Source organism: Perissodus microlepis, chromosome 3 (assembly GCF_051167445.1).
Source record: "Perissodus microlepis isolate ML-2025 ecotype Zambia chromosome 3, ASM5116744v1, whole genome shotgun sequence".
NCBI lineage: Eukaryota > Metazoa > Chordata > Actinopteri > Cichliformes > Cichlidae > Perissodus > Perissodus microlepis.
Window position 1 is genome coordinate 33,627,242 of NC_140463.1, and position 17,199 is coordinate 33,644,440.

At 39.7% G+C, this 17,199-nt stretch overlaps 2 protein-coding genes across 3 annotated transcripts; one reads left to right on the forward strand and one right to left on the reverse strand.

The window, feature by feature from the left end:
- The first annotated feature begins 336 nt into the window (after positions 1-336).
- On the forward strand, positions 337-9,623 carry pcolceb (procollagen C-endopeptidase enhancer b). The gene is made up of 9 exons (XM_084924131.1): positions 337-445; positions 1,597-1,705; positions 3,230-3,488; positions 3,667-3,791; positions 6,817-6,953; positions 7,115-7,905; positions 8,016-8,096; positions 8,584-8,754; positions 9,240-9,623. The coding sequence occupies exons 1-9, from the start codon at positions 357-359 to the stop codon at positions 9,368-9,370; spliced, it is 1,893 nt and encodes a 630-aa protein (XP_084780257.1). The 5' UTR covers positions 337-356; the 3' UTR covers positions 9,371-9,623.
- A 3,051-nt stretch (positions 9,624-12,674) lies between these two features.
- On the reverse strand, positions 12,675-16,994 carry LOC146391253 (transmembrane protein 272-like). 2 transcript variants are annotated; one of them, XM_084924139.1, is made up of 6 exons: positions 16,942-16,984; positions 16,239-16,260; positions 15,933-15,992; positions 15,795-15,845; positions 15,502-15,666; positions 12,675-13,922 (listed from the first exon to the last, which is right to left on the reverse strand). In XM_084924139.1, the coding sequence occupies exons 3-6, from the start codon at positions 15,985-15,987 to the stop codon at positions 13,711-13,713; spliced, it is 483 nt and encodes a 160-aa protein (XP_084780265.1). In that variant the 5' UTR covers positions 15,988-15,992; positions 16,239-16,260; positions 16,942-16,984; the 3' UTR covers positions 12,675-13,710. The 2 variants fall into 2 exon arrangements, with proteins under 2 accessions (XP_084780265.1, XP_084780266.1); XM_084924140.1 differs by lacking the exon at positions 16,239-16,260 and having other exon boundaries at positions 16,942-16,994.
- Between the last annotated feature and the right edge of the window lie 205 nt (positions 16,995-17,199).

The following is a 17,199-nucleotide window of genomic DNA, read 5'->3' on the forward strand; positions in this document are numbered from 1 at the left end:
GCAACACAGGCCCTCTGTAAGCACACGCCTACAGAAACTTACCTTCTGCATATACTTCATTAGTCTACCTGTTAATGAGCAACACAAGCACACTGTACAGATCCACTCTGGCTGTGAATCAGTGTAAACAACACTTTTTACTGCTAGTCACCTGCATTAACCAACTTCATTCATCCACCCTTGCCTTTCTTCGCCTTCCCTCCGTAACACCCCACCATCCAACCATCACTTCCCCTCCTCTCCCTGCCTCCCCTCCCCTTCCCAAAACCTTACCCCTCTCCACGCCTCTGCGCTGCTTCTCCCTCCTTCTTTTCACTTCTGCACTCTCGTCTTTCCCAATCTGGGAGGACAGCAGGATGGAGGACAGGGTGTGGACCCCCATGTGCCTTCTTGTCATTTTGTCCTTGGGATGGACTGATGCTCAGACTAACGACACTAACGCAAGGTAAGGTGTGCGCAGCAAAGTTATTCTGTATGTATGAGCTGTCAATGTGCCCTTTGTGAATCAATTTTCTTTTCAGTATGTGCACATGTGGCAAGCAATTTTCAAGCCCACATCAGTCTGGATTAACTACTGTGCATGTGTGAGACTGTTTCCTCTCCTGGTTGCAGTATTGTGATTACCGAAAGCTCGGTAGAAATAGAAGGGTGTAGCGTTAGAAAGATGTGGTCGGTGTCCCATAAACACACAGACAGGCAGGCGGACACATAATGACAGCGTGCTGTAATTTATTGTGATTAAATCTGGGTAGATGTACCAGCAGCAGTGCTCTCGTGTCATATAGTTTGTTTTTCTTGTTGCAGCTGAGAAGTAAATCTTCCTGAAATTCTTTGTTTGTGCAGAGTTCCACACAAACAAGGTGTAAATTGAACATGAGAGACAAACAAATGCCTGTGGCCTGCTGAGCTCCAGAGGGTCAGAAGGGAGGGGACTCCAAAACTGGAATATTTTGGCCAAGTGTGGCCTTAGAGTACCACAATAGACACACCATGCATGCCTGGAGAACTTGAGAGACAGGAAAACAGCTCTGTAATGTAAGGGATTGTAAATTTTGCCTCACTGGCTGCTACGGAGTAAAATTTAAACCTAATTTCCAGCTGCAGAGTTTCTGGAGGAAAACCAGATGCCAGATCAGCCAACATCTAAATTAACGAGTCTGGGCCCGGCCCGCACGGCAAAATTAAAAGTTGAAGCTGACGCTGCTTTGATGTGTGTTTATCCGAGTGCGAAAGAGTGGGTGTGTGTGCCACCAAACCGTGTGTGATTGGGCTGCTGTGCGGCAGTGTTTGCAAAGCGAACGCGTACAGTTTTCTTGCGGTGCAGTCAGAGTGTGGCGATAACACATATACTGTGTATTAACAGTCCTGGCTTGGTTTGGCCAACTTCTATGAAAAAAAAAACCATGAGAGTTTACTGGGAACTTTCCCAGCCTTGAGAACAGAGAAAGACTGTGTTTTTCACATCTAAACGTGTGTGTGTGTGCAGGTTTTTGCCTCAATGCTCTTCAGTATAGCTGCATAAGCAAAAGCAGCATTTCCTGAAGCCCACGGCACATGAAGTGAAGGGCAGGATTTCTTTTTCTCTTTCTCTTTCAGGCCAGTCTTCCACTGTGGAGGCCACCTGGTCACAGACTCCGGCATCGTGGCCAGTGAAGGTTTTCCCAGCTTGTACAAACCCAACAGCAAATGCACCTGGTACATCACTGTGAGTCACTGAAAGTAGCTGTGATGTTTCAGTCTGGGACACGGGGATAGTGAAACAGTGGTAGCACCTATGTAGATGACTAAATGTTTTGAACTGAAGCCAAATCATTGTAGTGCCTAAAGGATGTGATTGCTGTGTGGCACTAGAAAACTAAAGAAAATGTGATTTAGAAAAAAATAGAAAAACATTTGATGAAACCAAGGTCAGGTTGACTACAGTGCTCTCAGATCAGTATACAATCTGTGCTGCCTCCTGAGCCACAGCCGCCCCAAAAATGATCAAACCACCACCAACAGGCTCATATTAAGTTGCCTTCATCATCCTACTATAAACCAGCTTGGCCCAAACTGGACCGTACCATCTCCTCATAGCTACAGGGGGAGCCAGACTGTTAGAAAGTGCTTCAACAGCACAGAAACAAGAAGCAAAACATTAATTTACAGTTCCTCTGTGAGTCCTGACAACTATTGGTTCATCCACATGTAAATAAACATGTTTCAAGAACTCCATTTATTGCAATTCAATTCAGTTTTATTTAAATGGCTCCAAGGCTCAAGGAGCTTTCTGTAATAAAGTAAAGACAGTAGCACGGAGAAAACCCCAACGATCAGACGACCCCCTATGACAGCGGTGTCGATTTCCAGGCCTCGGGGCCGGTGTCCTGCAGGTTTTAGATGTGTCCTTGATCCAACACAGCTGATTTAAATTACTAAATTACCTCCTCAACTAATCATTTGATTCAGGTGTGTTGACCCTGGGTGTTATCTAAAACCTGCAGGACTCCGGCCCTCGAGGCCTGCAGTTCGACACCCCTGCCCTATGAGCAAGCATTTGGCAACAGTGGGAAGGAAAAACTCCCTTTAAACAGGAAAAAAACCTCCGGCAGGACAAGGCTCAAGGAGGAGCAGCCATCTGCTGTGACTGGTTGGGGGTGAGGGGAGGAAACAGGAAATAGTGAAATGGGACTTTTTGGGGAGCAGAAAAAAAAACACTGCAGTGTTTCCTTTTGTGTTGATAATTCAAGTAACACCTATGCTATTCCTTTTTTTTTTTTTTTTTGTCATTTTAACTGTGAAATATATTATTTATTTTTATTTAATCGGCAGGTCCCTCGAGGATAACATCTACTTTTCAGATCTGGCCAACAAGCCACATTATTACAATGTTACAATTTCAAATATAACATCAAACCACATGAAACAAAATAAAACAAGTCAGAGTCAAAATAATACAAATACGAGGTCGGGGTTGTGAATAACAGTTGCATAGATGATCATTTTCAATGAAAGGACATTTTCAAATCTGGTTATTTTATTTTGGTAATCCATTTTCTTCTGGATCTATTTCCTTCAAAAACACATCTGTAGTTTTTACTCATTATTGATATGCTTCACTTTCAGCATTTTCTTGTTGTTTTCAGAGTAACACAAGCAGTATCAATGTTGAAGAAATAATCTGCCTTACATAACAAAAAACCAGGTTGTTTGTGTGTGTGGGTCATACTGAGTCTGTTGTCCCCTCCAGGTCCCAGAGGATCATGTGGTCATGCTGTCTTTCCGCCTCTTTGACTTAGAGGCTGACCCCATCTGCCGCTATGACTACCTGGACGTCTACAACGGTCACTCCCGCCTAGTGCAGAAGTTAGGTCGATTCTGCGGGACCTTCAGGCCTGGTGCCCTTCTCTCCACCTCCAACACCATGATGCTGGAGATGGTGACGGATGAAGCCACTGGTGGAAGAGGATTTCTGGCTTCTTTCAATGCAGGGAAGCCACATATGGAAGGTGTGGACAAGTAATCCTGCAAATATTTTACTGGGGCTTCAAGACACAGTTTTGTTATTCTCCTGCAAACACAGGGCAGCCCCATGCTTTTTATTGTATCACCTGGCTTTTGTCTCACCTTAACATATTGTAGCACACTCTTATTTTTAACTCCATCTTCTTTTTCATATTTCCACAGAGAACCAGTTCTGTGGAGGACGACTGACCAAATCACAGGGCTCCGTAAAGACGCCCAACTGGCCCAACTCTAATTACCCAGCAGGCATCAGCTGCTCGTGGCACATCTCCGTAGAGCCGAGCAATGTAAGCTGAACACACTACACTTCATACAGATTGAGAGCGGTTCTTATGATCCAGTAAAAGAAAGCTGAATTTATCATTTTATTTATTTATAGCATATCAGTGCCTTAATATTAGTTTATCTGTCAAATTATTGTGACATGTTTAAGTGAATATTTTCATAAGTAGGAGTTCAAAAACTCAGAACTGATTTGCCATTATTCTTTCATTTAAAAGTAGATAGCAGTAATTGAATGTGTCACCAGTTTTCTAAGTAAATATATTTTTAAAGGTGCTATTGACACAAAGAAATTAAATCGCAGATATCCAAATATTAAGTTATGTGTAATAATGAGAAATGACACAGAAAAAATATCAAAAACGCTTACTGAAATGTATTTAATGCTTCATACAAAAGCCTTTGATGACACCTTCAAGACGCCTCCTTTATGGAGAAACTATAGTCGCATGCATTGCTCAGGCATGATTTTGGCTCATTTTTCCACACAAACAGACTTCAAATCCTGAAGACACCTTTATGAACTCTGAGCATCAGAGCTTTCCATAGATTTTCAGTTAGATTCAGGTCAGGTTGGCTGGGTCATTCTACCAGCTTTATTTTAATCTGTGAAACCAGTTTCCTTGGATGTGTTGGGCTCATCGTCTTGCTGAAATGTCAAACCCTCGTGTCATCTTCATCATCCTGGTAGGTTTTTATCAGGTATATGAAGGGTTCCCGCGCCATATGCTGAAAAACAGCCCTACACCAGGATGTTCCCACCTCCAAACTTCACTGGAACCTTCAGTAGTTTAGAAATTCTTCTGTAACCAATGCCATCGGTATGTTTTGCATAATAAGGCTGCGACGGTCTTAAGAAAGCTCATTGATTTTACCCTTCATTAGATGTTTCTTGTTGACACCTTGGTAATGAGACACCTTTTTATTGGGACTGAACCACCTGATATTAATTTGCAATAAGTGGAAGGATTGCTTTCTGATTACTGAAGATTTCAGCTGGTGTCTTTACTTTTTGTACCTCCTTTTCTTCATGTGTTCAATACTTTTTCTCTTTGTCATTATTACACATAACTTAATTCATGGACTATGGTTTGATTTCTTTGCATGTGTGTATTTGATAGGTTGTTACCAACATCTGGTCAATTTCATGTCAATAGCACCTTTAGAATTATATTTACTTAGAAAACTGCTGATGTGGGGCAGCACGGTGGCACGGTGGTTAGCACTGTTGCCGCACAGCAAGAAGGTCTTGAGTTCAATTCCACCATCAGGCGGTCTTTCTGTGTGGAGTTTGCATGTTCTCCCCGTGTTTGCGTGGGTTCCCTCCGGGTACTCCGGCTTCCTCCCACCGTCCAAAGACATGCAGCTTGTGGGGATAGGTTAATTGGATAATCCAAATTGCCACTAGGTGTGAATGTGCGAGTGAATGTGAGTGCGAATGGTTGTCTGTCCCTGTGTGTTGGCCCTGTGACAGACTGGCGACCTGTCCAGGGTGTACCCCGCCTCTCACCCTATGACAGCTGGGATAGGCTCCAGCGCCCCCTGCGACCCTGAAAAGGATAAGCGGAAGCGAATGAATGGATGGATGGATGAGCTGCTGATGTGTTCAATACTTATTTTACCCGCTGTACATATATCTAGAATGAAGCATCAACATGTTGAAAAAAAAAAAGTCAGATATCTACTGTTCCCCATATGGCCCACATATCTCTTTTGGTTATGTCACCCTAATAACATATTAATTTGAACTCTGACATTTTCTACAGCCATGCCTAAAAGTGGCATTCTTCACATTCATATGCATTTGAAAAGACTGTAAAATATGATGTTGATTTTTGTGACTATTCTGAACTTGTAAGTTAAATACCATAAATTAGGCCGTCTACAGATAGTTATTGACAAGAACACAAATTAGAAAACAAAGTGACATAAGTGGAAAGTAACATCCAGCGGAATTAAGGACACATGTAGGACTGGTTCACTAGCTAGGCTAGCTAGCATAAATTTTCCTGGTGGAAAAATTTGACAGCATGATGTTGCACTGAGGAACAAATGCTAAGGAATATACACTGTACATAGCCTTCCAACTAGCGTAAATAAAAAGAGTAATTAATCCACCTTATAGGGTTTATTTTCCAAGGGTTAAAATGTTGTACCTGGCAGCTAAAAGCACCTAATTGTTAGCAAACACCAAACATGTATTACCCACTCACGTAGGAAAGTGCCCAGTCAAATAGTTTAGATTGAATGATTTATAAATACTCTAGTTTCACAGTGGGTGCTTCAGTCAGTTTAATAATTAAATCCAAAGGTGTTTTCTGTATCTTCAACACTTTAAAATACCTTTATTAGTTAACTCTATAAAAACGAATAATATAGCCAATATTTCCAATCAAAGAATAAATAGATTCTTGTGGATCTAATCTACATAACCAGTGAAGCTGACAATGCACCAGGAATGCAATAACCTCAAAACAAAAAAATTTGCACATGATTGTTAACAAGAACTGGGCTTAAATCTTTGTGAAATATACAATTAGAAAATATGCACGGGCGCTGAGGTATCATTTTAATTTGTGTTTCTATAATTTACGTGCACCAAATATTAGTCAAAATCAAATTTCAATTGACTGCATGTGCAGTTGAGTCTGTTAAATGCCTTGTGTTGGAGAAAGAGGAAATAAATGGCAGTAAAGGGGCCCATCACTAGGAAATGTACTTTCCTTGTAGGATACTTAATGCAGTTATCGTGTGTGAGTGTGACAGCGGCCTTGTGCCGAAGTTAAAATGAAAGACCTCTTTGAGTCCCTGCAGGCGTGATCATGTGTGCCAAGAGAGTGAACTAAAATAAGGAGGGAAGGAAGCAAGGGCAAGAGAGGGAGTAAATGCACCTCTGTATTTCAGAACTCCACCACCACCTCCTGATGGCTGCACTGTACACGGCTCATGAAAATTAGTCAGAAGTAAACATGTGCTAGCGCCATGCCCTGCCAAGACTTTCATATCTTTCTGTTTCCACCTATTTTCCAGGTGATTGAGGTACAGTTTGAGAAACTGGATCTGGAGCCTGACATGTATTGTCGTTATGACTATGTGGCCTTATTTAATGGGGGAGAAACGGATGACTCGAGGAGGATAGGGAAATTCTGCGGAGACAAGCCACCAGGGTGAGATACTGTTCAGATATAAGCTACGTTGAATTAAGCTAAATACATGTATACATATCTTACAGCAGAGCTTTGCTGACGTGTTTATACTGTCACGTCCCGTTTCTTCCACGTGTCTGTCGCTTTATCCTTTCTTTCTACTTTCCCTGTTCCTTTCATAGCACTATAGTGACAAACGGGAATGAGCTGCTTCTCCAGTTTGTGTCTGACCTCAGCGTGACCTCAGATGGATTCATGGCCCACTACTCCAGCGTGCCTCGTGGGTCCCGCACACCCACTGCTGGAGGAGACTTTATCCACAGACCTCAGATAACCTCCACGACAAAAATACCCACCAAACCAACCCCCAAACCAGTTCCCAAACTCAGACCAAGCCCCAAGCCCAAACCCACTCTCAAACCAGTTCCCAAACTCAGACCAAGCCCCAAGCCCAAACCCACTCCCAAACCAGTTCCCAAACTCAGACCAAGCCCCAAGCCCAAACCCACCCCCAAACCAGTTCCCAAACTCAGACCAAGCCCCAAGCCCAAACCCACCCCCAAACCACCCAAAAGGCAACCAGGAAGGCCACCGCTAGTAAAGAAACCTCCACTAAACAGACCCACTACTACTAACATCAAACCCACATCTAAACCTAAACCTACACCTAAGCCTAAACCTAAACCTGAAATTAAACCAACACTAAAGCCTAAACCTAAACCTGGAGTTAAACCTACACCAAAGCCCAAACCTAAACCTACACCTAAACCCAAGGTCATTAAACCAACTCTTAAACCAAGAGTCAAGGTTAAACCCACACCTAAGCCCAGTATAAAACCCAAAGTGAAACCAGTGAAGCCAACCACTAAGGCAGGAGTTAAACCAACAGTCAAACCTAAGACGAAACCCACAGCATCATCTCAACCAGGAGTAACCAAAGCAGTGACCAAGAAACCCGATGTGATCAAGAAACGTAAGTACAATAAAATGAGTATTGAATTTTTAACCTGCTTTTTACCCCCATGTATGTATTTGTGTTTACTTGTACTAGAAAGTGTTTGTTGCCGCATGTTTTTCCTACAGCTTTACCACTGAACCCACTGTGTACACAACCCTGTAAGCGGACTGGAACCCTCCAAACCAGCTTCTGCCCTCATGACTTTGGTGAGCTACAAAACAAGCTGCAGTCTGGGCTTTGCAGAACTCCTCTCCATCTATTTTCACACCTTTACACCTACAAAATGTCACTTGGTTCTACACATTTTCTCCCCAGTGAAACATGCCTTTTTTGTGATTCTAGCCCACTCTACAACTAAGTGCTTTCTAACATTCAGACACATTTGCACTCAGAGGAATGCATCTGAGAGCAACTTATGGTTAGTGTCTTTCCCAGTCTTTGGCATGAAGACTGGGGCACCCAGAGGTCAAACCACCAATCTTCAAATTAGCAGCGACCACTTTAGGGTGGCTTTTTAGCAATGGATATTTCACTCATAAGCAGATTCCTCAGATAATCACTCGGAAAGTCTTAAATGTTTGACCAAAGTTTAAAGAAGTCTAAACACCTTGCAATGATAACTTAATAAAAGTTAAAAAAAAATCTTAAATTTTTTCCCTTAGTGACCACATCTTTCTTTTTTCTTTATTTTAGTGATTACGGGTAAGGTTACATTTATAGATCCTGGTCCAAGGGGCTCAGCAACCATCGAGGTGTCACTGATCAAGGCGTATAAGACAGGAAGCCTCACCGTCACCAAATCAGGACCCGCCAAAACAGTCACACTGACTTCTACCTGCAAGAAATGCCCAGGGCTAATCAAAGGTAAAAAATTAGACAGTTTTCTTGCTCTCCATCTTACAGAAATATTGCCACATAATACAGTTAGGGCAGGTTGTCAAACGTCTGTAAATATTGTGTACAAACTGGAATCTCTTAATGATGGCTTTCTATGTTTAGGGTACTACCAGTGCTAAAATCCAGTTCAATGTCAAACTGTATGCAGATGATATGATTTTGTATCTAACCAATAAAAGTCAGCGATTAAAGGCAATAATGTAGATAATAAAACCATATAGAGGTGTCATATTGCAGCATATATCATTGGTGCCTCTGGGATTATTGTAAATAAATAACCACTACATAAAGAATAGGAGTAAAACAGAGTTTTGGATTGGTATAATGTTATTTAACAGGAATTGTTCATTTTTAGTGTTGTTCCTTTAAACGTTTCCCTTTAAAAATCACCAGCTGCTCTGATGTACATGATAACAACTTGCTCTGGTATTTCTTCATTGTCTCTTGTCCAGGCCGTAACTACGTGTTGATGGGAAAAGTGGACACAGAGGGCAATGGCCATTTGAGCCCCTCCAGCTTCACCCTCCTCTTTAAGCCTGTTCATTCAAAAGCACTGGATGTCCTTTCTCGCAAATCATGCTGACATCGTGGCCTAAACCACCAATCAAACTGACGGCCTTGACTCTTTAGAAAATGTAACATTGCATAAAGAGTGAAAGTATTATAAGCAATGTCCTGCAGAATTTTTTTCATATTACAATATGGTTGTGAGAAGGAGTTACATTTTAAACATACGATATTAACATATTACTTTTGTATTTTCTATGTAAATTATAAAGTTTCTGTGTTAAAAGATACATAATAAACACAGTTTGGGGGTAATTTTAGTCTCAACTATCCATTACTTTCCCTGGTACACTGTGAAGTGCTGTACAACATAAAGATCTTAGAGACCATAAAACAAATATCATGACATTTATCACCAGCAGCAACATGACACATGATTGTGAGGGACTGTTGTCCTACATGATGAACTCCTGGAAAGCTTGCAATGGCCTTCATATATCAACCACGCTGTCACAGATGCCACTTTAGTGTGAAGGCAGCAAATTGCTGGTCTTCAGAGATTTTGGTCCATATTAACATCACACAGTTGCTGCAGCTTTTTCAGTTGCTCATTCATGATTAAATATTTCGTTCTATCACATCCTGAAGCTGTTTTATAGTAATGAGATCTGGTGATTGTGGAGGCCATTTGAATACAACAAACTCATTGTCATGTTCAAGAAACCGGTTTGAGATGATCCCATGAACCATGAAAACATGGTTTGCCATCCTGCTGAAAACAGTCATCAGAAGATGGGACCACTGTGAGCATAAAGGGACATGATCAGCAACAACACTCAGGTAGGCTGTGGCTTTTAAATGATGCTTATTAGTACTAAGTGACCCAAATTGTGCCAAAATCCCCCACATCATAAAACCACAACCACTAACATTAACTGTTAATATAAGGCAGGGTGTATCAGTGCTTTCATCTTGTTTATGTCAAATTTTGAACATATCTTCCAAATGTTGCAGCAGAAATCGCGACACATTAGACCATTTGACAATTCAGTTTTGTAGCCTCAATTTTTGCTTCTACTGCTTCAAGGTTTGACATGTCGTGTGTTCAGAGATGCTCTTCTACATAGCGTGGTTGTTGACAAGCGGTTATTTGAATTACTTCTGCCTTCCTATCAGCTCAAAGGAAGGCATTCTCCTGGCATAAACGAGTCATTTTCACCTAGAAAACTGCTGCTCAAAGGATATTTTCTGTCCATCTGACCATAGAGATGTGTGAAAATCTCAGTAGATGAGCATTTAAAAAAAATAAATAGACCAGTTGTCATGTTAATGGGTCTGTTCACCCAGCGTTTTAAGTTTTAGTTTATTTATGTTGATGTTTATGTTTAAGTTTTTTAGGTTAGCTAAGTTCATTTGTTTATCAGATTCCCTTTGTGTTTTTCTACCCCTAAATTTAAGTTTCCCTCACCCTTTATGTGTTTCATGCTGAGTGTCTTATGTTGTCAAGTTCGTATTGCCATGTCTGCATCTCATGTTTCCTGTTTTATTTTGAAGGTCTGTGTCCTGTGTCAGTGTAGTCGGCTTTGCTTCCTTCGTCTCGTTATGTCAGCTTAGTGTTAGCAGTTTCCCCATGTGTTTCCACTTCCCCTAACCACCCTTGTGTGTATTTAGTCTGTGTGTTTCTTTTTGTTCATTGTCAGGTCATCTGTTGTCCTTTCTGCTATGTTTCCAGGGTCCAGGTATCTCTGTGTCCATGTCAGGTTTCATGTTTTGCTTTTTTTTAAAGTTTATCTTTAGTTTCCACAGTTTAGATTATCGTTTAGCTTCATCTCTCCGTTTTGTTTTGTAATATATTACCTGCCTTAATAAACGGCTCGCTTTATGTTAACATTCAAGTTTTATTCCACGTCCATTCGTGTCTGCATTTTGGGTCCTCTTCGTCACTCATTACACTCTGCCTGTGCCAGACTGTGACACCAGCCCATTTAGCAGTAAAAAGCATTCAAAGTCCCTTAAATTACCTTTCTTCTCCATTCTGATGCCAGATTTGAAATTCTGTAGATCAGCTTGACCACGACAACATGCTGAAATGCACCGAGTGGCTGAAGTGATCGAACGATTGCATATTTGTATTAATGAAAAGTTGAACATGTCTACCTAATAAACTGGTGATCAAAGTAGGAAAACCTGAGATACAGTGTCATCCATAATGTTTAGGACACCATTTTTGTAGTTTTGCCTCTGTACACCACCATAGTGTTTGTAAATCAAACAATCAATATTTGACTGAAGTACAGATTTTTAGCTTTAAGGGGTTTCACAAAAACTTTGTAGGATTTAGTTAAGAATTACAACCATTTCACATCCCCCATCTTCAGAGATTGTCACAGTGAGTTTTTTTTAATTGGGCTTCCACACTAATTATCTTACTGTGTAATATATTTTGTTACTAAGATTGGATTCTGAGGTATTTCAGGGTATATTTTTTGTCAACATCTTTGAAAAACAATTTCACAACTCATTTTTGTACTTTTTGCTTCTTTATTCTCATATTTGCAAAAAGAGGATGAAGAAGTGCTGGGATTTTCTGAGATAAAGTACGCAGGTCTAAAAAACAAAGCATTTTAAGGTGATACAGGAGTGGAAGTGAAAAAGCTACAGTTATGATGGACAGCCTCCTTAAGCTTCCCGTCATGATATATACAGAAAACATTTACATTAAACAAGTTTATTCAGCTTCTGGACCTTCTCTGGTAACTTTTTCTTGGCACATGTGAAACAACCTGAACTTTAAAAAACAAAAAGCCTGTTTTTGTTTTCCTCTCATTTTTAATGACTCTTCTCTGAGGTGTTCTTGTCTTTGTTTTAGCCGCATGAGAGTTTTGAGTTTTTCAAAATGAAAAATTCCTGTTTTCAGTTCTCAGTCTGACGTGGTTGCGCTGATCCATGTTTCAGTGTAAAAATGTATTGGATAAAAAAATGCAGTAGGCTTTTTTCCACAATATTATTTTCTCATCATGAAACAAAACAAAACAAACCCAGCATGGATTGGAAACTTCTAAATGAACACTGTTTCAGAGGGATATCTTTAGAATACAATACTGTGCAAAAACTTAGAGCAACCCCTGATTTCTTTATATTTTGGAAATAGGTGGAGTGATTTTTAACTGTACAAACATACGATGGAAATGCAGTATATAAAGAAAAAAGTGTTTCTACAGTTACTAACAAGCTTGGAAGTCCATATTTGCTGTGACTGTGTTTAATCCTTAATCACAAATATGACAAACTTTCTTGTCATTTCTGTAAGAAATCTTCAGGAATAGTTCTCCAGACATCTTGAAGGACATTCAAAGCTCTTCTTTGGATGTTTCTGCCTTCTGTTCTGTGTCAAACTGATCTCACGCTGCTTCAATAATGTTGAGATGTGTGCAGATGCACTCACACCTGCCTGCTGCCACTCCTGAGCCGCCGCTGCACTGGTGGCACTGATCCACAGCTGATGATCCTGGTGCTTGCTGGACTTTCTTGGGTGACCTGAAGCCTTTTTCACAACAATTAAACCTGTTTCCTAGAAGTTCTTGATGATCCAACAAATGGTTAATTTAGGTGCAATCTCAGTAGCAACAACATCCTTGCCTGTCAAGCCCTTTTTATGCAACGCAATGATGGCCGCATAAGAAGAATGATTTCAAGCATCCCCTTTTAACACATCCAGTCTGCTATTCCAACTCAATCAGCATGACATAATGATCTCCAGCCTTGTGCTCATCAACATTCTTTCCTGTGCTACCGAGAAGATTATTGAAGCAGTCTACTTTTATGCCAGCGATGAAATGTAGTGGAAGTGGGTTTTTTGGGATTAAGTTCATTTTCATGGCAGAGATGAACTTTGCAATTCATCTAATCACTCTTCATAACATTCGAGAGTATATGCAAATTGCCATCATAAAAACTGAAGCAGCATTTGGCCACGACTCTACTGCTCAAGACCACTTGCTTGGAAGCAAAATATGAAGAAATGATGGGTGGCTAAAGACTTTTGCACATGAACATTCAGAAAGTAAACAAGCATTTTGATACACGACCAATTTACCCTCTGACTAAACAGCTCTATCCAATAAATATTCTGTTTTGAGCTATTTTAAATATGCTTGTTCATTATTTTGCCTAACATTATATATATATTATTAAAAACATCCAGTCAAATGTTTAGAGAACAGAAATCTGCTGTGAAAATAATTTAAAAAGATTAAACATTTTCCACCAAACTTTGTATTTTACTTGTAAATTGTGACATTTCTCTGAAAAGAAAAAAGTGTGTTGTTATTAAAAGCTCTAAACATATATAAGACACGTATGAAAGCCAAATTCCAACATGTTCAAAGCTTCATTTTTTATTTATTAGTTTTCTTTTCATCCCCGCAGCAGTCTCTGAGTGTCGTTATCATCATCAGCCTCTCGTTGCTTACGACAGCAATAGGACAAGAAGAGCGCACCTAACAGGATGTAGGTCAGGTTGGTGCTCCAAAATGCAAACAGGTAGAGCGTCTTGTTGCAGTATGGATCAGCTTTTGTTGTATTTTTATTGTAGTTCGGTTCGTAAATGGAGTAGATCATCACATTACCTGGAGAAATATTAAAAAAAAAAAAAAGAAAGACTCAGAGGTGCTTGCACACTAAGAAAATAGTGCTGTAATGCATTAATTCTTATGCCACGAGAAAATCAATTTGTTCCACAACATTAACAGCTTCTCAAATGTGCTAACTCATTATTTTTTGCTTTGGTGTTTAAAGCTGCACAAATTCATTTCTGGCCACATGAGAGGGGCCGAAAACCCCTCTTTATTTCTCTGTTATGAATGATCTGTTTTAACTTTTAAATCAGTGAACCAGTTATTAAATGTAAGTCAACGGATCTGTGCAGAGCTGAAGTTTTCACGTACTTGAAATAAAATGAAATAAAATAAGGAAATAGCCCCTCTTTAAATTTCTTTTGAATAAGCATGTCTTACACTTCCAGTAAACAAAGGGAAACAATAATATAAGACTCAACAATTAATTTTTATTCTCTGTCAGAGACACGAGTCTGAGACCTCTATGTCACATATCCATTCATGCAATCAATATGAGTACTACTGTACCGTCATGGGGACATTCAGGACTTTCTGTTGATACCACATTTGTGCGGGTTGTGCTAACAGAGCACATGGACTTTGCAGCTTCCACATTTCATGGCCACAGCTGTCATGATTCTATTGCTGAAACTGCCTTTATCAGTTCAGTTTCAACTGTACTGAAATTACCTTCAATTTTTTTATTTATTTACATAGCACGAAACATGAAAACAACACAGCCACCAAAAACACGTGGTCCTCTGATTACATCTCACAGAAAACAGACAACCAGGTTTAAGGAAATAAAAATTCAGAGCACACAAACCAGAGGGAGGTGCTCATTTCTGAAGGTATCATTAAAGCTGAAACCATTCTTCAGCATATATGTGGTCACAGCATTGCTACCTCAGGCTACCTAAGATATGAATTTACTGGTTTAGGCAGATTCTTGAAGATTAGGCTCTCTAGAAAGCGGGAACTCTTTTAAGCAGAATGCAACAAGGCTGCCTCGGTCTGTAAGACCACGGAAAGATCATTGATTTTACAGGCTGGTGTGCTGCAATATATCGTTACGTTACATCCTTCTGTGATCAAACAAGACCTGATGCATCACACGTCTAAAGAAGATAAGGAACAAATAAATAACAATAAAAAAAATGATGGAACATGTTTCTTTCAAACACAATACTTACATTACCTTCAAAAATCTAAATATAATAAATAAATAAATAATTTATATTATCATTTATTTATTTATTTATTTATTTATTTATTATTTATTTATTTATTGAAAATCTAAATATCAAAATATGTTTTTCTGGCTCTCAGTAGGTTAATCTTATTTTCCCCACATGCACTGATAGATGGTTCCTTAACAATCGTATTATTAGCTCTAGTTTTTATTTTAGATTTGCAACATCAGCTACTCTTTTGCTCTTTTGTTTTGCTTTGCTACTCATCTAACTTGGTTGGGAAATTTAAAAAAAAAAAAAAAAAAAAAATCTGCTTTGCTTGTGCAGGCTGTCTGTAATATTTCTAAAATCATCTGACTTTTGCTGTTAAGAAACTGGATTCAGCTCTCAAAGCTCACCTGTGATGAACCAGCAAACATAGAAGATGATGGCCACAGAGCACAAAACGATGTTGCAACAGTTGTAGCACCAGCTCAGTGCCAACAAGATGGGTACAAGTATGAAAAAACACATATAGACGGGGATGAAGGGCTGCCTCGGACAGTCGGTGCTGTACACCAATCCTACAGGGCACAAGAATAAAGATAAAGATGAGTGTCTTTATTAAACACCTTTGATTATTTGATTTTTCAAACTTTGTTTCCAGCATATAAATTAAATTCAAACATCAGTAGATGCATCTCTCACTTACCAACTACCCCTTGAGCAACGAATATGATATCGAAAATCGCCAAGGTACAATCTGAAGGAAGGCAGTGATATTTTTAGTCATAAATGACACCATGCAGCAGCTGCAGATGTGCAAAAATGTTTCAAATTACTCTCTTACTTAATATTATTGCCCAAGGCCTGCAGATGTGTTGTGACCTGTTGCTGTCTGGCATTATGCCTGGATAGAAATCAAACATACGAAGACACAAAGAGCAACATGATATTCCTCCGCCAGTCGTCTCCATTTCTCAGTTACGTAGCAAAAGATAAGATATTTGTTGAAGAAGGACCAGCTCACCAAAGAAAAGTTTTGTTTAAAACGTATTTATTACTGCAAGATCTAAACGTGTGTCAGTATAGTTAGTGAATGAAACTTAAATATATTACGTGAAAGAATTAAAGTGAGATTTTTTTGCAGGCCTACCTGTTTGTGTCTCACTGGACTCCTTTGGAAACATGACAAGGACTGTTGTTAGAACTTGGTGACATTTAATGTGGCTATGTGGGCAAGAGCATATTGTCTAACTTCCTTTTACAGTGTTTTCACGTTAGTGTATGCCTCTTTGTGTTCCCATTATGGTTATATGAATGAGATTTCACAGATTTTAGAGTTATTGGGTTTTTTGGTGTATGGGTTTCCATAAGCTTCACGTTGGATAGAAGAGCTCACAGAAACATTCGCTTACATTATCACAAAGCTTCTGATAATTATTCCTTATTTATAGTTTTCCTTTTGTTGTGTGTTTCTTAGCAGAAATGAAGTCTGTTCGCTGTCCCAAATCGCACTTTCTGTTTTCAGTTCCCAGGCTGATGTTCTGTGTTTTTTTCAAATATTGGTTTAGTATGTGAAATAAAAATGTTTTTCCCCGATGCAACAATTAACAGGAAGTGAAAAAGATGCAGTAAGCTATTAAACTGGACGGCTTTTTAAATCATCTATTTTGAAATGTAAAAAACAAACAAAGCCAAAACACCACAGATATTGAAAAATTAACATTTTAGAACATGGAGTGTATGTAAATAGTCTTAATAGTAGTCTAAACGAATATATATAAAAAAGATGGAAAACAGTAGTTTGTAAAATCTACTAATAAATCTTTGTCATGATAACAGGGAATAAGACTTACAGACAAGCGAGGAGAATACTACTGCGGTCAGACCACACTCAAGTGAAGACTGAAGGTCAGGTCCCAGCTTAAATAGTAGTCTGCTGATTGCCAGATGATTCACAGGTGCTTGATTGCTTCAGGTGCCTCAGGGAGAGGGTGGACATCCCAGGAGGATCCTGGCCCTGTGAACACATACACAGTAACCCCGCCTTAACAGGAGCCTCCCGGGGACCCACTGGGTTTATGTGGATGACTATGATAGAAGTCCCAGAGCAT